The following is a 23058-nucleotide window of genomic DNA, read 5'->3' as shown; positions in this document are numbered from 1 at the left end:
GTCTTCCAACGTTGTTACCAAATGATTAAATTTCCCTGAAATTGATGAATCTGTTTGCAATGGCATGCGTTTAATTAAATTCCGTATTACTTCATCCTGAAACTGACCATTGTTGTAGGGTCAGACCTGGCCCAATAGCTCAATGGTACTTTAGATAGACTTACATTTCACCTCATAACAGGAAAAGGCAAAAGGTGAACGTTGCTACAATAGAAAGATAAACCAATACAGTAGAAGATTAGCAGACTTTAGGGTAGTCTGATTAACCATTTCCTTACAATGCCCCTTTTGTTGGCGTTAGAATATTTAAGGTCACTACCAAACAATATTTCATCAGCATCATATATCTGTCTGGACATATTCTATGCCGCAGAGCTCTGCACATTTTAACATATATTCTCACTATCCAGAGGCACTATCCAACGGAGGCAGAAATAACTTTAATATTGAAGATTAAATTGTATAGATGGATGAATAAAAATAGGTTGAAGGGATTTTGAGTTCGGGCGGGTAAAGTAATTTGAACTATTTGCTCGGTTGGGACGAATGGTCTGTTTCCCTGTTGTATCATTCCAACATTTTGAAGAGCTGTTGAAATTTTCAGTAAATATTTCAAGTAGTGGTGTTATAAGTATGACTGACCATGTCTCGGGACCCATTCTTCATCATGCATGTCGCACGCTGGCTGCTTTGTGCGCAACATGTCACTTCTACACATACAGCAATTCCAAAGATTATGCCGCACAAGACGTGCAAGAAAGGGGTCCCTCTCTTATCTGGCTATTTTATCTAAAGATCAGGGGGTGTTTGATTAGAATCTCCCCATGCAGTGTCCCGATGTTTCTGGCAGGGGCCAAGCTATCAAATACATTCTTCTCATTGGTCAAGGCCACCATCACCTTCAAGGGAAAGCTATCAATTAAACTTCTTAACTAGAATGATCTGCCTTTCAATAGATTATGCACTGATAGCAGACTGATATGCTTGGATATGTCGTACCCAGGCGATTTAAGTTAAGAAGGGACGTGACAGGATAGCAAAGAAGCAGACTGCTTTGCTAAGTTGAGGGATCAAGAAGTAACGTCCATAAATAAAATAATAAATGGAAGAGATTTAGAAAGAAAGGTAGTAGAATCGTCTTTACATGGAGAGTTGTGAGATTGGAAATAACCGAGGCAGAAATTAGGTCAATATTGAAGATTAAATTGTGTAGATGAATGAATAAAAATAGGTTGAAGGGATGTTGAGATCGGGCGGGTAAAGTAATTGGCACTATTGGTGGACTGGTTGGGTCGAATGTTTCTCTGTTATAACATTCCAACATTTTGATGACCTGTTGTAATATTAAGTAAATATGTGTAAACCAAGATGTCTAATATCACAATGACGAGTCAAGTTCCTACTGTCTCTTTCGTTAGACACTCTTCAGCAGACCGGGCCCGTTGTATTGGACCAGGAGACAATGAGGGCGGAGTCTGATAGGGAAATCAGCCTGTTAACCCCTCGCTTCTGTGAGGAGGATCTACCCCTAACTTGGGGTATCAGGGTTCGCTGCTTTAGGAGACTCAACACGCCGGTCAGTCTATTGTCACTTTCTCAGTAATACACAAAGTCAGAAACTGTAAAATAAGTAAAGTTTTATAAGTAAAGTTTTATTAAGGTACCTGGACTTCACTCTGAGAAACTCTTTGTGTCTCTGCACACAAGTATGCCTCCCAAAGAGTGAGTGTCGGACTCACGGGGCTACAATATCTATACATTTTCATAAAATGCAAGTCATGTGAAAACAGAAACTAGGTGATCACGCGCTCCACGAGTCACTTGTTTTTTTACAGAGTTTTGCTTAAGTTTCACATTTAACTTTCAACAAAATGCAGCCCTGAGACTGTCTCTACTCTGTTCTATAAACATTCTGTTTCTGTTCTTTCTTATCTATTTGTACTGCATTCCCACAGTCCTGCATCAGTTTTTTTTACATTTAAACCATTCACCCATGTCAAGTAGTCCATCATGCTTTGCGAACCATTGATAAGGCAGTATGGGATTAATCCAGCTGAACAAGCCCCTGGAACATTCATCCCAATATTATAGAATTACAAATAACCACCATTGCAATTTGTACAGATAAAGACACTTCATCTATTCATTAAACTAGTGCATCTCATTCCATTGCCTGCGGTGTGAGGCAGTTAACGCTGATGCGCACATGGTCCACTCCACTGCGGATGATCAGTCATGAATGTTCTCTTTGAATCTTAGGCGGGAAGTGCGCTGTTTTAGCTGGGATCGATTATCTGCACCCTGAGAACTAGCTGATATCAAACACACCGCACAAAGACGAGGAAATGTTTTCTGACACCTTTCCATTGCCACAAGAACAAGCCATTTTCGTCGTCACAGAAAAACGGCCATTCTATTATTAAAATTTACAGCCCAGAAACCGGCCCTTTGGCCCTACAGGTCCATGCGGTTGTTTCTGCTCCATCCGAGCCTCCTCCAACCCCTCTTCATCTAACTCCATCAAACGATCCTACTCCTTTCTCAGTCATGTGTTTAGCTAGATTCTCTGCGAATCGCCTCAACTACTGCTTGTAGCAGTGAGTTCCACCATCGAACCACTCCTTGGTTAAATAAGTTTCTCCTGAATTTCCCATTGGATTTATTAGTGACTATTTTATATTTAAGGTCCCTAGTTCTGGTCTCCCACGCAAGTGGAAACATCGTCTCTATGTCTACACTATCAAACTTTTCATAATCCTGAAGACCTCTATCAGGCCACCCTCAGTCTTCTATTTTCTAGAGGGAAAAGCCCCAGCCTGTTCAATCTTTCCTGATAGATATACGCTCTCAGTTCTGGTATCATTCAAGTCCATCTTGTTTGCACCTTCTCCAGTACCTCTATATCTTATTTACCATAAGGAGACCAGAACTGTTTACTGTACTCCAAGTGTGATATAACCAGCGTTCTATACAAGTTTAAACTAACCTCGCTGTCTTTCAATTCTATCCCTCTAGAAATGAACCCCAGTGCTTGATTTGTATATTTAATGGTCTTAGTAACCTGCGTCGCTAATTTAGTGATTTGTCTATCAGCACCCCTAGATCTCCATACCACTATCTCATTTAGACACTTACTTTCCCAAGGACTAGATGGCCTCCTTATTCTTCCTACCAAAAGGTACCACCTTACACTTATCTGTATTAAAGTTCATACATGCATCATTCTTTCTACTAAACTGCCAGCATCATCTTATAAAATGTGAAGAAGTTGCTGCCCTTTCCCTTCAGATAATTCAATGAGTCTATTCTGTTAGCAGAAGTTTGGAAACAAGGATAATCCCAGGTTATGATAAATTATATACATAGAATTCTTATTTCAGTTCCACTATTTGAGATTCAATATTGAGTGAAATTAAAGCATTATTCTGTTATATGAACCACCACATTTGTTGCTGTTCCATGTCGTAAGTCACCTGTTTCTTTCATCCCATCATATTAAGCACGACTGCAAAAAAAGCGTTAATCATTTTAAAAATCTGCCAATGCTGGAAGTCAAATTAAAACGAAAAACATGTTGGGATTGCACAATGGGTCAATCAATATACAAAAAGGAATGAAAAATGAATGTATTCAATTTTCAAGCACTCTGATGTTTGGTTACACCGGAAGCACTTACATTTCCCCAGAACTCTGGAAACCTCAAACATTAGCCCATCTTTACCTTTTGGAACATGGGCTAGTTAGGACAGGAAGCTTTGGATGTATTTTAAAATATTTTAACCAACCTCAGAATAAATGTACAAGGAGATTTCACTACCGTCTTCAGCTCTTCTCTGAATTTAGTTTGTGTAGCTGCATAAATACATGTGTTTGTACAGGAACTCAAATACAGGAGTATATATCCTGTTTCAGCGGCGATGTACTCAGGAGCTGCATAATCGGGTCGGTAATGCATGGCCAGGGTGCTAATAATAAAACTCAGGGCAGATGTCAGCCACAACAGTATAAAACTGCTCGATACAGTGAACAGTAAAATGATGGATTTCCTTCTGTTCTCCATTTCTGGATCGCTCTGATTCTGACTGCTGTGGCCTTGGAGTCCCTTTCGGGCCTTACTAGCTACTAAAATACGTCTGACTGTCAAACAATTAAACAGTAACATTAAAGCAAAAGGTAACCATGGAACTAATATAACTTGCAGCCTGGAGTACGCTGCACCTGCAAGCGAAGAATAAAAGTCCAAGCTTGGGCGTAAACCCCAGGGAACATTGTTAATTATTTGTTTATGTTCATATGCAAACCAAAAAGGGATGTTCTCTAAATAAACTAGGACCGAGACCGTTACTATAACCGCGGCCGCAATTCTCACTGTGCAATACATTGTTTTAAACTTCTGACAACAAATAGCTACATATCGGTCAAATGTGAAGCAGACAGTAAACCACACCGACATATCCAGGTTGGTGCTTATCATGTAAAGAGTTAACTTAGACACGGTAGTGTAGGACAGGAATGAACGTGGAAAGTGATAAATGAAAATGTTATACACTATTATATTGGTTAGCATGACCAGTAGATCTGCTGTTGCCATGGCCATCATGTAGACAGAGAGACATTTGGAAAGACCGCATTTTCCTCTTGAGAGAATCACGATTGTTAATAGATTGGCTGTAAGAAAGAGGGACAAGGGGTAAGTAACGGAGAAAATCAAATAAATCTCAAATCATGTGGGGAAATATTCAGATGTGTTACTACTTAGGGTTATGCACACACATTTAATGTGATGACCCTCTTCTAGCAATACAGGTGGTGACTCGGCTCTGACGTTACTGGTTGTGACCCTACTACAACAATACTGGTGCTGCAACTATGCTAACAGTAAGGGAGATGAACCTGCTCTAACATTAATGATGATAACTTGGCTCCAACATTAATATTGGTATCACGGCATTAACATTTATCGTGCTTACCATAAGCTTGCATAACTGGTTATGACTCATCGCTAACATTACTGAGCCTGACCCTATTCTAACACTACTGGTGGTGCCAGCATATTAACATTAATGCTGATAACTCTAATCTAACATTACTGAGGAGTATGCTATTCTAACATTACTGGTGAAAATCCTACTCTTATACTACTATTGGTGATCCTTTTCTCCCATTACTGGTGGTAACAATAAACTAACATTACTGGTGGTGACACTTCTCTAATGCTACTGGTGGAGACATTAATTTAAAATTACTGGTGGAGACACCAATGTAACAATACAGGTGGAGACACAAATTTAACAATGATGATGGTGACCCTACTCTAACAGAACCGGTTGTGGCACAATTTTAACATTTTCTTAAATTATCTAACAGAGCATTGACGTTTTTATTAATGAACAAAAAAATAACACTCAATATAAAGGGACTGAGAATCGACCGTCCTTCCAAAATACTTCAGTCAGACGTTGTTAAAATTAAATATAATTTCAGAGCAATATCTGGAGAGATATGAATTAAAATAAAACATCAGAAGTTGGAATTGGGTCGAAATGCTGCACTTTTGCTATCTATAATAGCCCCGAGGGAGCTGCTGGAATCGCGGTTACTTGCAGCTGAAGGGAGGGGAGCATTTCACTGATCACCAATTATTTCTCAATGTATTTCAGAGTTCTCTATTGGTTGGAGGTTGCTGCAGTCCAAGGAATTATCAATATGAAGTCGACAGGGTACAACTGTACAAATGAGTTGATGGCATGCACACCCAGCAACACTTTCAGTAGTGAACCAGGCACAGTTGGAGGGGTTGGGGAATCGGCCTCATCCTCCCTCAGAATTGGGAAGAAAATTGATTATCCGAAGTCCATGATCTGTCGACCAGAACAGCGCGCCACTGGCCGCGCTGGCAGGTAGGATTCCCGCTGATATTCACTGACATATCACAATGGGTCACTGACTCTGCAATGTCGGCACTTTTGGAATCTGTTACAAAATCATTAACAGTGAGAAAGTCTACAGCTATTAGACAACGGTACACTTTGACTTACCGGGAGCACCAAAGGCTGCAAGAATAGGGTAGTAAATGTCCTTTATCTGTAGAATTGTTGGCCGCTCCATTTCTTAGTAGAACATATCCGGCTTCACTGTTCCCATCTGAGTGTACCTGAGATCTGGAAATGTTCCCACTTTATAGAATATAATCGGAACCCCGACGGAAATACAGGTTACACAATAATTGGCATTAGTTACAGTAACTTAACAAACAAGGGAACATTTTCCAGTTCACTGCGTCCGGGACGTCAATGGGGAAATTATGAAGTTCAGCCCATGGAACTCCTGACATTAAAATTCATCAAGGGAAAGTGCACCAAGAGGGAATGTGCTGTGCGCACGCCATGTGTTTCATACAGGGAACAAACCTCCCGGTTCTTGGTACCGCATAATAATTCGGGAAAAATCATCACTGAATCGTTACATAAGTAATATTTGTTTTGTCCTGTGGTGAACACTGGTGATGAACTCGCTCCAAAATTACTGGTGGTTTCCCTACTCTAAAATTGTGATGATTCGGCTTTAACATTAGAACGCTAATTTATAATTAAATGCGATGACCCTACTAAAGCAAGGTGACTCGGCTCTAACATTAAGGGAGATGAACCTGCTCTAACGTTATTGATGGCGAATCGGCTCCAACATTATTACTGATCACACGGATTTAACATTTAACTTGTTTACCATAAGCTAACATAACTGATCATGTTTCATCGCTAACTTTACTGAAGTTGACGTTATTCTATCACCATTGGTGGAGCCAGTATAATACGATAAATGCAGGTACATCTAATCCAGCACTACTGGTAGTAACTCTACGCTAACATTACTGGTGGTGAGACTATTGTAACATTACTGGCGGTGAGACTATTGTAACATTACTGGTGGTGAGACTATTGTAACATTACTGGTGGTGACTCTACTCTAACATTACTGGTGGTGAGACTATTGTAACATTACTGGTGGTGAGACTATTGTAACATTACTGGTGGTGAGACTATTGTAACATTACTGGTGGTGAGACTATTGTAACATTACTGTTGGTGACTCTACTCTAACATTACTGGTGGTGAGACTATTGTAACATTACTGGTGGTGAGACTATTGTAACATTACTGGTGGTGACTCTACTCTAACATCACTGGTGGTGAGACTATTGTAACATTACTGGTGGTGAGACTATTGTAACATTACTGGTGGTGAGACTATTGTAACATTACTGGTGGTGAGACTATTGTAACATTACTGGTGGTGAGACTATTGTAACATTACTGGTGGTGAGACTATTGTAACATTACTGGTGGTGACTCTACTCTAACATTACTGGCGGTGAGACTATTGTAACATTACTGGTGGTGACTCTACTCTAACATTACTGGCGGTGAGACTATTGTAACATTACTGGTGGTGTCTCTACTCTAACATTACTGGCGGTGAGACTATTGTAACATTACTGGTGGTGTCTCTACTCTAACATTACTGGTAGTGAGACTATTGTAACATTACTGGTGGTGACTCTACTCTAACATTACTGGTGGTGACTCTACTCTAACATTACTGGTGGTGAGACTATTGTAACATTACTGGTGGTGACTCTACTCTAACATTACTGGTGGTGAGACTATTGTAACATTACTGGTGGTGAGACTATTGTAACATTACTGGTGGTGAGACTATTGTAACATAACTGGTGGTGACTCTACTCTGACATCACTGGTGCTGACTCTACTCTAAAGTTACTGGTGGTGATCCTACTCCAACATTATTAGTGCTGAACCTATTCTAACATTACTGGTGTTGAATCTACACTAACATTATTACTGGTTGTGATACTACAATAACATTACTGCTGGTGGCTCTTGTATGAAATAATGTTAGGTTCAAAGATTGGGTTTTAATTCTTAGCATAGAGACTGACAACATACAACCAGGAACCGAGAGCAGAAATGCCAGCGAGGTTGAATAACAAGCACCAATAGACAAATAGAAGTGATAAGGGAATCATAAAATGCAAAGCAACATAGGGATAATAGACAAAATGGAGTCGAAAAGTCATACAATATCCTTAAAGGAACATAATAAAACATTCCCCAGAAAGATAGGGAGGCCTCGTCAGCCATGCAGAAAGGGATGGCGAGGGATGCCTTCCCGCTTCACAATTGGACAATAGGATGGGGAACAGAATATTGACACCAGTTAATCACCAGCCCACCAAAAAACTATAAATATGGACGTCCGAGAGAGGAATCAGACAGTTATTGGTGAAGGCTTCCCTGAGGCGACTGCGGCCTTACACCTCCAACAGCTCAAGGGATGACCCAACGGAAGTGACTGCTGCAGCAGACTGCAGGAATCCACCCAATCTGAGACCAACATACTGCCTCACCATCCATCCGGATGTTTCATTCCATTCCACGGCCGTAGATCGCCCTCGTCTGTCACGGTTTGTATGTCTGTTATGCTTAGCTTAGCCACATGTAATATCTGAATATGCTTTAAACTGTACCTCTTTAATAAAAAGCCTTACAACTCCTAAGACCCTTTGAATAATCTGTGTGTGTTTCCTGTGTTCTAAATCTTACAGTGGTGTCAGAAGTAGGATCACCGATTTTGGAGTTGTGAGATTCCAGTTGGGGGGACCGGAGGGACTTTGTCAAACGCAAGCTATCATTGCTGAGACTGAGTATACAGTTGATAGAGAGCCTGAAGGAGGTGAAGCATAAAATGCAGGTGAGAGAGGGGGGAGATAAAGTTTTACCGACATGGAAGTTATTAAAGTCTGTGCTGAGAAAATAAAACACAAGATTTGCTGAGTGAAAGGAACCTTAAAAAATGCTGGAATTTAAGTTTGTGTGAAAGTGTGTGTTAAAACGTGAAAGTTTTCATGAATATGAATGTTTAAGAAGTTACAGTATTCATTTTCTCCGGAAGTCTGTTTTTAAAACAAAAAGTGTCTATTATGTGTGTTTTAGCTCCACCCACTTCTCTGTTTTAAAAGCGTTTTACCATTTTGACTTGACTTGGATTTTGGAAGATTTAAGAATGTGCGAATAAGATTGTGCCCCTAGAATTTGAAAAAAAGGAATGAATTACAATTTAAGTTAAGCTGGCGTGTAAAAACTGAGAAGAAAAACAAAAAATTTGTTTAAGAAAAGATTAAATTGCAGTCTAAGATTTAACGTTGGAGTTGTGGTTGCTATGGTGAAATTTTCCTAAGCAATTTGATTTGTTTAAATGTGATAAACTCATTTTTCTCCAGTTGTATTCAATCTTTTTACAGTCACTTGGAAAGGCATCTAAATAAAGGACAATAAGAAATATGGGCCTAGAAATTCATTGACGCCACTTTTGGGGCGCTAAAGTGGGGCGTCCGCTAAAGTTTGCGGCCGCCGCCAAATCTAGGTCACTTCTCCGATATTCATTAGCTTCGCCCTACTAGTTCGGGCGAGCGCTAAAACTGCTGCTGGACGCCTCTCTTTGGGCGCTAAGCCGGAGGTGGTGATCGATAGCGCCGAGGCCGGGCGCAGCGCAGGTGCGGCCATCTTGTGATTGACAGCAGACACCCTGGTGCCGGCCAGCTCTTAAGGGGGAAGGGTCGACTGTGTCTGCTGTCACGCCCTAGATAGTGGAGCCCTCCAGCTAGGCCTGAACACTGCTGCTGGACCCAAATAGCGCCTGAAGACATGGAGAAGGCCCGTGAACGTGCGCAGCGCTTCTCAGAGCGTGATCTGAGTGTGCTGCTTGCTGCTGTGGAGAAGAGGCACCATGTTTTGTACCCGGACAATGGCAAGAAGGCAACGGTCCGCGTCTACAGGAGAGCCTGGAGGCATGTCGCCAGCAAGCTGTCAGCCAACAGCGACGTCCCCAGGACCGGTGCCCAATGCCGCAAAAAGTTAAATGACCTCACACGCATTGTCAGGGTGAGTACCCTTTCCAATGACCTCCTCATCCTTGCATGTGCACCTCACATTATGGGCAAAGGGACCTGAAAGCTCTAATGGCCAGCCTTCATCCAGCAGCTATGGCACAGGCATGAGCATCAATTGCACATTCTGCACTGAACACACTGGCCAAGCTATTCCACCATGGGAGGCAGTGCACACCAGATCATGGCGACACACTGGCCAAGCTATTCCACCATGGCAGGCAGTGCACACCAGATCATGGCGACACACTGGCCAAGCTATTCTACCATGGGAGGCAGTGCACACCAGATCATGACGACACACTGGCCAGGCTATTCCACCATGGGAGGCAGTGCACACAAGATCACGGCAACACACTGTACTTAGAGGCCGTCCTTTCTCTTGCAGGCCAAGCTGGCAAATAATCACAAGAGCCGGACTGCGACCGGGGGAGGACGACCCCATATCCAGCCACTCACCGACCTGCAACATCGCGTGGAGCGCCTCATGGGTGGCCGGGTGATTGGGCCCGTTGCATGTGGAGATGCCGACCCTGTTCTGGGCAGCAATGGTAAGGACATCACCTTTTGCACCTCTCTCGTCCCACTTGCGCATCAGATCTACATCCTTTGCCACTGTCCAACCAATGCGCTGAATGCCACCACTCATGCATCCCGCACTGACGCCCTCTCCTCACTCTAAAGCTACTCTTGTGCCTTCCTGCTTTCAGATGGTCAAGAGGAGGTCCCTCAACTTGCCAGTGACAGACCCTCCGAGGAGGAGCAGGAGGAGGAGCAAGAGGAAGGCGGCCCATCAGGGGAACCCTCAGCCGCAGCCACCCAGGCCAATGTAGGGGACACGTCTTCCCTGGAGGACAGCGTGGCGGAAGTGTCGAAGGGGAGGGGAGCTCCTGGGACCTGCGTGCTGCAGAAAGGCGGGAGGGGGGTGGAAGCTCGGTGGCCTTCTCCCCAGAGGGGGGATGCGTCAGAGGGGAGTCCAATTGCTGGGCCCAGCGGCCTCCAGCAACGCAGGAAGGGTCGGCCAGCTCGGCGGCCTTCTCCCCAGAGGGAGAGTCCGGCCTCCAGTCAGGAGATGCTCTTCGCCGAGGAGATGGAATGCCTCGAAGACTTGTCCGTGGATTCGGAGCGCCGGCACACGGAGCTCATGGCGGCAGTGGCACGGTTGCCTGAGACCATCGATTCCCTCTCTCGGAGTGTGGCCGAGTTTGGGCCCTTAGAGGCCACCAGTCGGGCGGAATACTGGGCAGATCTGTCAGCGACTGGCCAGGTGATTAGTGGTGCCGTCCAGTCACTGGCTGCTCTGCTGCGGTCAGTGAAAAGGTCAACACGGGCACTCACTGCTGCCATACTCGCTGTGTCAGCCAGGCATCGCCAGGGCACCCGGCGCGCTGCAGCAGCACATCGGTCTGTCCCTCGGCAGATTGGTGCGCATGCTGCAGTGCTGGCCCGGGTGAGTGCCAGTGTCTCAGGCGACCAGCGAGCGCCTGCCATCCGCCAGCTTGCCGCCATTCCTCCAGCCGCCGCCGCCATTCCTCCAGCCGCCACTGCCACTCCCCCAGTGGAGCTGCCAGGAGCTGCTGCAGCGACTGATGCTGGCCAGCCACAGCTGCAGCAATCAGCAGCCGGCCGCTCGATGGCCAGACCTCGACTAGGCTGACCCCCAAGGGCATCTGCCATCACGACATGTGCCCCTCAGGAGCCTGCCCCCAGCCTTGCAGCAGCCAATGGCCTTACTTTGAGGCAGAGCAGCAGAGCGGGCAGGGGCCACCCAAAGATGGCCAAGGCATCGCCCTAGCGGGCCAAATAGTCGAATGTGTGGCCATTTGTGTTTGTTTCTTGAGGCCGAGAATTGCATGTTTGTTTTTTGAAGGCCGATGATGTGATGTTTGTTTTGGACGAAGGCCGAGAATGACGGCCATTTTAGTTGCCCTATTTTGTTAATCCTCCCCAGGTTGTGGGAGCGAGTAATGTGTTTGAGTGTATTTTGGGGGTTTCATCTGTTTGGCTTTCATGTGGGAAGGGCCCAGAGTTTGTACAATAAAGCATTTTATTTATTCACATTGTCCATGTTTGATCTTTGAAGTGTTTGTTGCCTTAACCGGCTGAGGGCTTGCGGAGCGGCTGCAATCATGTTCTATCATTGGCACAAGCCATTCCCTGACAGGGGGCCTAGAAGTGACTTTCAATAAGCCGACGACGGGCGGCCCTTGGACCTTGTGCGTCCCTCCTGGGCTGGTACTCCTCGTCCTCGTCGTCCTCATGCTCCTCCTGCTCCTCCTCCTGAGGTGGTGGTCCAACGTGAGGTGGCAGTGCCTGAGTCCTGCGGATAGCCAGGTTGTGCAGCATGCAGCAAACGACGACGAATTGGGAGACTCGACCCTGTGAATACTGGAGGGCTCCCCCGGAGCGATTGAGACAGCGGAACCGTTGCTTGAGCACGCCGATTGTTTGTTCTATGAGGTTCCTCGTCGCTTGATGGCTCTCGTTGTATGCCTCTTCAGCAGGGGTCGTGTGCGCGCGGAGCGGGGTCATGAGCCAGGTACACAAAGGATAGCCTTTGTCCCCGATAAGCCATCCTCTTGGGGGAGGCTGTGCCTGGAACATGTCAGCCACAGTTGTCTGTCGCAGGATAAAGGCATCGTGGCTGCTGCCTGGAAAGCGGGCATTGACAGCTAGGATGCGCTGCCTGTGGTCACACACCAGCTGTACATTGAGGGAATGGTAGCCCTTCCGGTTGCGGTACTCCTCGGCATGCTCAAGAGGTGCCCGCAAAGCCACATGCGTGCAGTCAATGGCGCCCTGCACCTTGGGGAAGCCCGCTATTCTTGCAAACCCCACTGCACGCTGCTGCTGCTTGTCCAGGGTCATGGGGAAGGAGATGAATTGATGTCTCCTTCTGAAAAGGGCTTCGGTCACCTGGCGGATACAGCAATGCACGGCGAACTGGGAGATGTTAGCAATGTCCCCAGTAGCGAATTGGAAGGAGCCGGAGGCATAGAAGTTGAGAACCACCGTCCCCTTCACTGCCACCGACAGAGACGTCCTGCGCATCAGCTGTGGCTGCAGATCTCTCTGAAGCAGCCGGCAGATGTCTGCAACCACCTCCCTTCAGAATCGCAGCCTCCTAACACACATCGCGGCAGACATGGTCAGATAGGAGGTCTGCTGGCGGTATACCCTGCGTGGGTAAGGCCTCAGTTGGCGACGCCTGTTGCCCCCTCTGCGTCTAGCCAGGGCTGCCACTCTCTCATGGTGTCTGTAAGCCCTTCTGGCATAAGGCTGAAATTCAGCGTTGCCACCCAATGCAGCCCCCATTATATGCTGGCAAACACTGAGCTCTGAATGAAGGCAAAGATAATTGGTAAGCTCTGGCCTGAGCCAAAAATACCTGTCCAAGTGTTGGTCCAAACCAGTAAACTCTCCTCCTTGGTCTCTGTCCAAAAAACCGTTGCACAAGAGTGAATGCTGCAAAATGGCTGGCCTTTATACTGCTGGGTAAATGCCCTTTAATTTGCGCTCCCCGCGGCCCGGCTGGCCTGTGTACCGTTCCACTTCACAGCCGCTCGGGACGCCCGGCGCACAATGGGCCGGCGCGAGTGAAGTTCCGGTTTGGGGCGCACAAAGGGCGTTGCACTATTAAATGACGTCATGATCTGCGCGCGCAGCAGGGCGCGCGCTAAGACTTTGCGCCGGCGCTAAATGTGTCCTGAAGTTGGGGAGAGGCGCAGATCGCGCTGCGCCCGGGCGATAAGCGCCTAGCGCTCGAGATCTACTCCCCCTAAGGCGCTAACGGCTGGCGCGCCCAACTGAATTTCTAGGCCATGATGTCATTTATTGTTTTATGCAAGCATGTGCTATTCTGTTTTGTTTTATCTGTTCTGTTCGTGTTTAAATAAAATGTTGATCTGAAATAGTTTGGAGTTATGAAAGGTAACTAACTGAATAAATTGTGAAAACACAACTGTCTTTTTTGGTCAGGAAAGTTTTTTAAATTTACGTGAAGTGATGCAATTGCATGCACCTAAAAACCTACAAAGGAGTTAACCCTTTCCACTGTCAGCTATTTAAGTTCACCAAGTAACAACTTCAGTATGAAATGTAAAGCTATTGGACATTATTAAAGTTAAGTTTCTTAATTTTAAGTTAATACATCCCCACAGCGACAGAAGGAAAATTATGATTTGATAAATTCACCCCCTGGGAGAGTTTGATGGGACAGTGTAGAGGGAGCTTTACTCTGTATCTAACCCGTGGTGTACCTGCCCTGGGAGTGTTTGATGGGACAGTGTAGAGGGAGCTTTACTCTGTATCTAATCTGTGCTGTACCTGCCCTGGGAGTGTTTGATGGAACAGTGTAGAGGGAGCTTTACTCTGTATCTAACCCATGCTGTACATGCCCTTGAAATGTTTGATGGGACAGTGTAGAGGGAGCTTTACTCTGTATCTAACCCGTGCTGTACCTGCCCAGGGAATGTTTGATGGGACAATATAGAGGGACCTTTACTCTGTATCTAACTCATGCTCTACATGCTCTGGCAGTGTTAAATTGGACAGTGTTGATGCAGCTTTGTTCTGCGTCTAACTCGTGTTCTGCCTCTCCTGGACGGGTTTTGATGGGACAGTGTAAAGGGCGCTTTACCCTGTATCAAATATGGTCTGAACCTGCCCTGGGAGTGTTTGATGGGACAGTGCAGAGAGGAGCTTTACTCTGTATCTAACCTCTGCTGTACCTGCCCTGGGAGCACATAATGGGACATTGATGAGAGCTTTACTCTGCATCTTTCCAGTGTTGTACCTTTCCTTGGAGTGATTTGATGAGGTAATGTAGAGGGAGCTTTACTTTGTATTTAATCCTTGCTGCACCTTATCTGGGACTTTTTGATGGGACTGTGTAGAGAGAGCTTTACTCTGTATCAAACTTGGTCTGAACATGCCCTGCGAGTGATTGCTGGGACAATTCAGAGGGAGGTTTACTCTGTATCTAACCCGTGCTGTACTTGCCCTGGGAGTGTTCAATGGGACAGTGAAGAGGGAGCTTTAATCTGTATCTAACCCGTGCTGTACATGCCCTGGGAGTGTTCAATGGGATAGTGTAGATTGAGCTTTACTCTGTATCTAACCCGTGCTGTTCCTGCCCTGGGAGTTTGATGGGACAGCGTAGAGGGAGCACTACCCTGTATCAAACATGCTGTCAACCTGCCATAGGAGTGTTTGATGAGACAGTGCAGAGATGAACTTTACTCTGTATTTAACCTGTGCTGAAACTGCCCCGTGAGAGTTTGATGGGACAGTATAGAGGGCGTTTAACTCTTCAGCTAAATCGTGTCGTGCCTGTCCTGGGAGAGTTTGAGGGGATAGTGTAGAGGCATCTTTACTAGTGTCAAGCATGATCTGAACCTGTCCTGGGATTGTTTGATAGGACAGTGAAGGGGGAACTTTACTCTGCATCTTACCCGTGTTATACGTGTCCTGGGAGTGGTTTGGTGGAATAGTGCAGAAGGAGCTTTACTCTGTATCTAACCCGTGCTGTACCTGCCCTGTGAGAGTTTGATGGGACAGTGTAGTATTAGCTTTACTCTGTATCTAACCCATGTTATAGGTGTCCTGGGAGTGATTTGATGGGATAGTGTAGAGGGAGCTGTATTCTTTATCTAATCCTGCTGTACCTGCCCTGGGATTGTTTGATAGGACAATGTGGAGGGAGCTTAACTCTGTAGCTAACTCGTGTTGTTCCTGTCCTGGGAGAGTTTGATCCGACAGTGTAGAGGCAGCTTTACTAGTATCAAACCATCATAATCATAATCATAATCAACTTTATTGTCATTGTTAGTGCACAAGTGCAGTACAACGAAATGTAGGCTTGCGGCTCCCGAGAGTGTACATTTAGATTAAGACATTTAAACATTCAACATACATTTGGCTTGTAATACATTAACATAAACATAACCATAATAAAGTGCATTGGCAGATGTGCAGGCTTTAGAGTTTATTTGTGGAGTTCAATAGGATGACAACCCTAGGAAAGAAGCTGTTCCTGAATCTGGTCGTACGGGTTCGAATGCATCTGTAGCGTCTCCCAGATGGCAGGAGGGCGAACAGACTGTGGCTGGGGTGGGTAGGGTCTTTGATGATGGACTGTGACCTCCGTAAACAGCGTTTCTGGTATATGTGCTGTATGGTCGGTAGCCGGGTGCCGGTAATGCGTTGGGCAGTTTTGACTACCCGCTGCAGGGCTTTCCGGTCATAGTAGCTACAGCTGCCATACCATACTGTGATACAGTTCATCAGGATGCTCTCTATTGTGCAGCGGTATAAGTTAGAGAGGATCAGGGGTGACAGGTTACATCCCTTCAGCCTCCTTAGGAAATATAGGCGCTGCTGGGCCTTCTTCACCAGAGAGGAGGTATTGAGGGACCAGGAGAGGTCTTCCGTGATGTGGACTCCTAGTCTAAACCTGTCTGGGAGTGTTTGATGGACAGTGAAGAGGGAGCTTTACTCTGTATCTAACCCGTGCTGCATCTGCCCTGTGAGAGTCTGATGGAACAGTGTAGAAGGAGCTTTACTCTGTATCTAACCCATGTTATAGGTGTCCTGGGAGTGATTTGATGTGATAGTGTAGAGGGAGCTTTACTGTTTATCTAATCCGTGCTGTATCTGCCCTGGGAGAGTTTGATGGGACATTGTAGAGGGAGCTTTGTTCTGTATCTAACTCATGTTCTGCCTGTCCTGGACGGGTTTGATGGGACAGTGTAGAGGGAGCTTTACTCTGTATCAAACATGGTTTCAACCTGCCTTGAGAGTGTTTGATGGGACAGTGCAGAGATGAACTTTACTCTATGTCAAACATGTTCTGTATGATCCCACCACCAAACGCATCTTCCCCTCCCCTCCCCTTTCAGCATTCCATAGGGACCACTCCCTCTGAGACACCCTAGTCCACTTCTCTATCACCCCCAGCACCTCTTCCCCTTCGCCTGGCACCTTCCCGTGCAAGTGCAGGAATTGTAACACCTGCCCTTATACCTCCCCCCTTCCCACTGTCCAGGTCTCAAACACCCCTTCCAGGTGAAACAGTGATTTACTTGTACTTCTTGCAATCTAGTATAATGTATTCACTGCTCATGATGTGGTCTCCTCTACATTGAGGAGACCAAACGCAGATTGGGTGACCGCTTTGCAGAACACCTCCGTTCAGTCCGTAAGGGTGACCCCGAGCTTCCGGTTGTAAGTTTTGCAAAATTCAGGCAGTTTCCCCCCCCCCCCCCAAAGATTATTTAGTTAAAAGAGACCCTGGTTGGACTGATTTTAAAACCAGGGCACCCAAAATGGCTGCGGTAAACCTCGTGACCAGGCCGAATGCGATTTTTAAACAAAGGTTTTGCAAAGTAAGCAGGTCAAAGATTTCAAGTTTTAAACTAATCAAGGATTTTGTAAAGACTGATGAAATGGACAAAAGACTATAACATTCCAGTCCTCAAGTGGGAATGGGCTCCATCAAGCCATTAGGCTCTCTGCATTTTAAATCGGGAACCGCTCACCAGAGACATTAAGCCTGAATGGGAGCTATTCGCAACTTGTCTTTAACAACAACCACGGTTTTCGAGGCTACTTTAGACATAACGACTATCACTCTACAGGTCATTTTTATAAACGTTTTTAAACATTGGTGTAGGGGTTACGGGGATCGGGTGGGATATGTGTCGGTGCAGGCTCGATGGGCCGAAATAGCCTCTATCTGCACTGTGGGGTTTCTGTGATTCTGTGATTCTGTGATTTAAACGAGCTCACCCAAATCATACAAAGGATGAGCTGATTTAGCGCGTGAGATAAGGGCTACCGAGAGGAGTATAAATATAGCCCCTCAGCAAGCCATGCTCTCTCTCTCTCCTCGCCTCCCGCGCCCTGCCTGCCACCACCCCAGGAAGAGGACCTACGAAGAAGAGCCCGTCCCGAGAGGTGAGATACCCTGCCAGAGACTGTTTTGTTACTGGGGTATTTTCAGCTGGACGGTACTCTGTGCAGCATTGAACCCACGTGGCATTGAAAGGCAGCAGGGCAAAGAAGCAAGATTCTCATCTGTTTAAATGACTCGGACTGGTGAGCATGGAATTCTGACCCCTCATAAGATAGCCCAGCGAGGTTTAGAGGGGGGGGAGTTAAGGGGATTGCTAAAATTGTCATTTTAGTCATTTTCCCTCGATGTGCTGTTTATTTCCCATCCCTGTTAAGTGTAAGTGTACTGCATCCATTTTATCCTTTGTATAGAACCATTCTTTGGTAATAAAATCTTGGTTTTTCTTTGCACCAAACCACTGGTCTGCTCGTTTTCTATATCGCTACCTGCAAATAAGTCCGGTGGTCAGAACTCAAAGGGGCGAGCGATTCGAACCGCTCAAAAGGGTTAGTCAGAGGCATAACTGAAGAACCCAAGACACCCACACAGTAAAACCCCTTACAGAATGGCGACCACGGAAGGACCATCAGCAGCAGTGATCGATATAGCAGACAGTGGTGCGGAGAAAGGAACAGCTATGGAAGAGAGATTGTCCGATTATGTTTTTAGAAAGGTGAATATCACCAAGAAGTGGATAAGCACTCTGTTAAAGGCTGAGCGTCCAATAGATGCTGCCACCCAGTGGACAGGAAGTAAGAAACATAAAAGGTTAATAGAGAAAGCAGTGTGGCTAATGTGCTACAAGAAGCAGGTCCTACCATTAGACGGAGTTGTGGTGGCACAGGCTGCCAAGCTTAAGGAAGCAGCCCTGGAAGTCCAGGATAAGGAAATAGAGATTCAGGAATGAGCGCAGATGGCAAGGGAACACCAGGCCAAAATAGAGCGCCTGGAGTGCCAGATTAGTGAGGGCAAAAGTAACATGAGGCACAAGCTGGATTATCTGGTGTGCCAAGTTACTGAGGCCAAGAATAGTAAAATAAGGTTGCGGGAGAAGAATGCCCGCCTTACCCAAGAAATACGAGAGCAGGAGGAGAAGGTTAGGGAGGTAAAGGCAGCGTATAAGCTAGCCTGCGACCGAGGGTTTGAGGAATCAGATCATGGCCCCTGTAGGGGAGAGATAGAAAGCTTGAGTATGGCCTTAGCGAGGGCAAAGGGGATGGTATGCCTTATCAGCCCGAAGGCAGGCCAGTCGGACTTTACCGGCAACCCAAGCAGAACAGTCCCACAGGCAGCGCCTGGGGATGAGATAGTCAGGGAACCAGAGGTTTCACGGCCATCACCCATAGCGCCGAACTTTCAGCAGGTCTGGCAGCAAAGGAGTGTGGATGATGAAGTGGTAGGGGAGGTACAGCAGCCCCCGTTAGATAGGTCAGGACCGGGACCGATGTGCCCCATCCGATAGCGCAGGTACGGCCCGCCCAGGGAGGATGATGAACCCGGGGCCATCCAAAACCAATTCATCGTACCTCATGGCACACAACAGCTCAGGGCCATGGTGAGTCATATCCCCAAGCTGTCTGAAATGGGAGACCCCTCACTGCACTTCTGAGAGATAGAGCAGGCAGCCTGCGTCAACGATTGCGATGACGCAGAGCAGGCCAAGATGTTGCTATTCTCTCTGGAGGGTAAGCTCCTCCAGACCCTTTCGGATGAGTGCAAAAAAGGGCAGAAGGGGTATGACGATTTGAGAGATGAGATACTGGAGGCCATGGGTATGAACGACGGCAGTCCATTCTCCCGAGTGGAGAGGACGGTACAGCTCACAGGGGAGGCCCCACAGGCATTCGCAGACAGGCTGTGGCCAGTCTACAATAGCACGTGTCTGGGAGTGGCGGATTGGGCATTCCTGACCCGGCCACAGTTGACCCACTGGCTTCGTTGCCTGGTGTCAAACTGCCTACCCCGGATCCGAGCAAAGGCCGAGGCCTGGTTCGACCCCCAAACTACTGAAGAGACCGTAATCCATCAGCTCACGGTAGCCTATAAAAATGGCAGAAGTAATGAGGCGCCCCAGCAAAAGGGCAAAGTTTATGAGGTTAAACCTGGGGTCCAAAATAAGAAAGAGTGGCACCAGGAAGGGAACCGTCCCTCTGAAATCAAGCTGAATTGCTATGGGTGCGGGAAGGATGACCATTGGTGCAAGGATTGTAAAAATCCTTGGAAGGATAATAAAGGGAAGAATTCACCACCCCCAGCCCAAAAGGCAGAGGCAGGAGTTCCCACGGTCGAATCACTGTTAGTGTCGATGCGGGTTTTCCTGATCAGCCAGGGAAAAGTAGCAGCCATCACCGGTGCTTTGACCCCATCTGCCCCATTCAACTCCCAGCAATGACTAGAACCAGTGCAGCCTGTTGACCTGTGTCCCCGTGAAAATGCTGAGGGGAGCAGGCCCTATGTTAAGATGGGGGTGAAGACGGTACAGGGGAGATATTCGGTGGACACTGGAGCTTCCAGCACAGTGGTCCATTCGGAAGACCTGACCAATTCACCCCGGTCTAACAAGGTCACATTTAGCTTAATGGGATCCACAGGGAACGAGCAAGCTGGGGAAAGGTCTGTTACAGGAAATTTCGGAATGTACGGAGGTGTAATCCTGCTCGTCCTGCTCGGGCTGAGCATCGGTAGGAGAGGCGATGTCGAGGACCACCACATCTTCGGGTGCTCGGGGAACAGGGCGCCGGTGGTGGTCGACGGTAGCGGCGTACAGGAGGTGGAGGAGACCACCGCTTACTTCCACGAGGGAATGTGGCCGGGGCGGCTGGGATCTAATTCATCCCAGTACTCCAGCCAGATCAGGTTCACCTATGGGGAGGCCTCCATCCTGTGCCCCAGGATACGGATCGTTACTCCCAGGATTAGCATCACCGTGGGCAAAAGGATATGTTTAACATGCAAGGGACACATTCCCCTGGATAGTGTAATGATCAGTAACCTATCATTCTGGAATGGTACACTAGGTGGTGCTGTATGTATATAAGAGTGGGCTACCCACGATGCACTAGGCTACCCACAAGGCAGCAGTCAAGATGGAGGCCTCTACAGATACTGTACCTAGTCCACGTTTGCTCAATAAAGTGTCTAGCAAAAGCTAGCTGTTCTTAATAAAAATGACTAGTTATTAATGAACATAACATGGTACCAGGATTGGTAAGATCTGCTGAATATTGTGCAACGCGACATGGAGAATTTGAAGCCACCAGAGCATTTGAAACTCACAGGAAATGTCGACTACAATTGGCAGACTTTTAAACAACAATTCAAACTCTACATTGCTGCCATCGGGTTCGGTACAAAGCCAGACACAAGGAAAATAGCGTTGCTGCTCACGGTTGCAGGCCCACAGGCAATAGAGGTATTTAATACATTTGTATTTAATCCAGAGGAGAACAGAGAAAAATTAGACGATGTGCTAAAGAAATTTGATACACATTGTTCTCCCAAAACGAACGAAACCTATGAGAGGTATGTTTTCTGTGCTCGGACACAGCAGCAAAATGAGGCTTTTGATAGCTTTTTGACTGATCTGAAACTGAAAGCACAGACATGTAATTTCTCTGAGCTGAAATCATCCATGATTCGTGTCCAGATTGTGTTTGGTATTCAGGATAAAAAGGTCAGGGAACGTCTGTTGAGAGAAACCGAGCTGACATTGGAAAATGCTGTGAAAATATGCCAAGCCAGTGAGCTAGCTCGACAGCATGCGAAGACTTTCAGTGAAATCAATAATGATATGATTGTAGTAAGTGCTGCTGTCAGTGCTGTGTCCTATAAGGGGAAGAAACATGGGCAGAACAGAAATGAAAAGCAATCGGAGGAAGGAAATTTTAATTGTAAACGCTGTGGTTACAAACACCAGTTAAAACAATGCCCAGCGTTTGGAAAAATGTGCACAAAATGTCATGGAAAGAATCACTTTGCCAAACAATGCTTTTCAAAAGTAAAAACTAAGAAAGGGCAATGAGTTAATGTAATTGAGGACACTGATTTAAGTGAGACATGTTTTGTAGGAATGGTGTCATGTGACAATATCAAAAAGGATACAGAAAATGTGCAGCCCTCAGGAATTAACAATGCTGAACATAAAGTTAATGCAGTAAAAGAGGACAAATGGATGATCCCACTGCAGGTAAATGGAGCATTAGTTACATTGAAACTAGACACTGGGGCAAAAGCAAACTTAATCAGTATGAGTAACATTAACAATATGAAAGAAAAGGCCAAAATACAGAAAAAGTCAGTACTACTGAAGGACTATAATGGACAGAAAATAGATAGCTTAGGTGTATGCAGACTTAAAGTGACAGTCAAAGACAAAGTGCATCATCTCATGTTTTCTGTTGTGGCTGAAGGACTTGATTCACAACTGGGTGACAAAGCTTGTGAGGACTTAGAACTGGTCAAGAGAGTCTACCGTATAAACTGTGCCATAAGCAGACCAGATGACTCGGTGGATTCTGTAGTGAATAATTTCCAGGATGTGTTCAAAGGATTTGGAGTTCTACCATTCACTTACAAGATCCAGCTAAAGAAGGATGCTCAGCCAGTGGTACATGCTCCACGAAGAGTTCCAGCACCCCTGCGTGACCGGCTCAAGAAAGAACTGGACAGAATGACCACACTAGGAGTCATCAGGAAAGCCGAAGAGCCAACAGACTGGGTTAACTCCATGGTATGTGTAAAGAAAAAGAACAATGATCTAAGAATATGCATGGATCTAAAGGACTTAAATGCAAACATAAAACGTGAACACTACCAGATTCCCAAGTGAGAAGAAATCACCAGTGAAATGTCAGGTGCCAGATACTTTACAAAGTTCAATGCCTCACAAGGATTTTGGCAACTAAAACTGGATGAAGAGAGCACCAAATACTGTACCTTCAACAGACCATTTGGCAGGTGTTGTTTCCTCAGAATGCCTTTCGGGATAATATCTGCATCTGAAATCTTTCATAGAGCGATGGAACACATAATTGAAGGTCTGGAAGGAGTTCGGGTCTATGTTGATGACATCATCATCTGGGGCTCCACACTGAAAGAACACAATGAGAGACTGACTAAAGTGCTACAGAGCATACGCCAGAATGGACTGAAGCTCAACAAAGCCAAGTGTCAGTTTGGCATCCACGAAGTCACTTTC

General features: G+C 46.1%; 2 protein-coding genes across 5 annotated transcripts in view; one reads left to right on the top strand and one right to left on the bottom strand.

Moving 5' to 3' along the window:
• Window positions 1-23058, top strand: part of LOC147097527 (NACHT, LRR and PYD domains-containing protein 3-like) — an 816941-nt gene that overhangs the window by 456923 nt on the left and 336960 nt on the right. The window lies entirely within an intron of this gene.
• LOC147097528 (uncharacterized) lies at window positions 1644-4712 on the bottom strand. The gene has a single exon (XM_085971460.1). The coding sequence runs from the start codon at window positions 4598-4600 to the stop codon at window positions 3767-3769; it is 834 nt and encodes a 277-aa protein (XP_085827586.1). The 5' UTR covers window positions 4601-4712; the 3' UTR covers window positions 1644-3766.

Source organism: Somniosus microcephalus, chromosome 31, assembly GCF_052327205.1.
Source record: "Somniosus microcephalus isolate GS21.2 chromosome 31, FLI_Smic_1.0, whole genome shotgun sequence".
In the NCBI taxonomy this organism is placed as follows: domain Eukaryota; kingdom Metazoa; phylum Chordata; class Chondrichthyes; order Squaliformes; family Somniosidae; genus Somniosus; species Somniosus microcephalus.
Note: the sequence above shows the minus strand (reverse complement) of the source record. Positions and strands in the feature narration are given on the sequence as shown.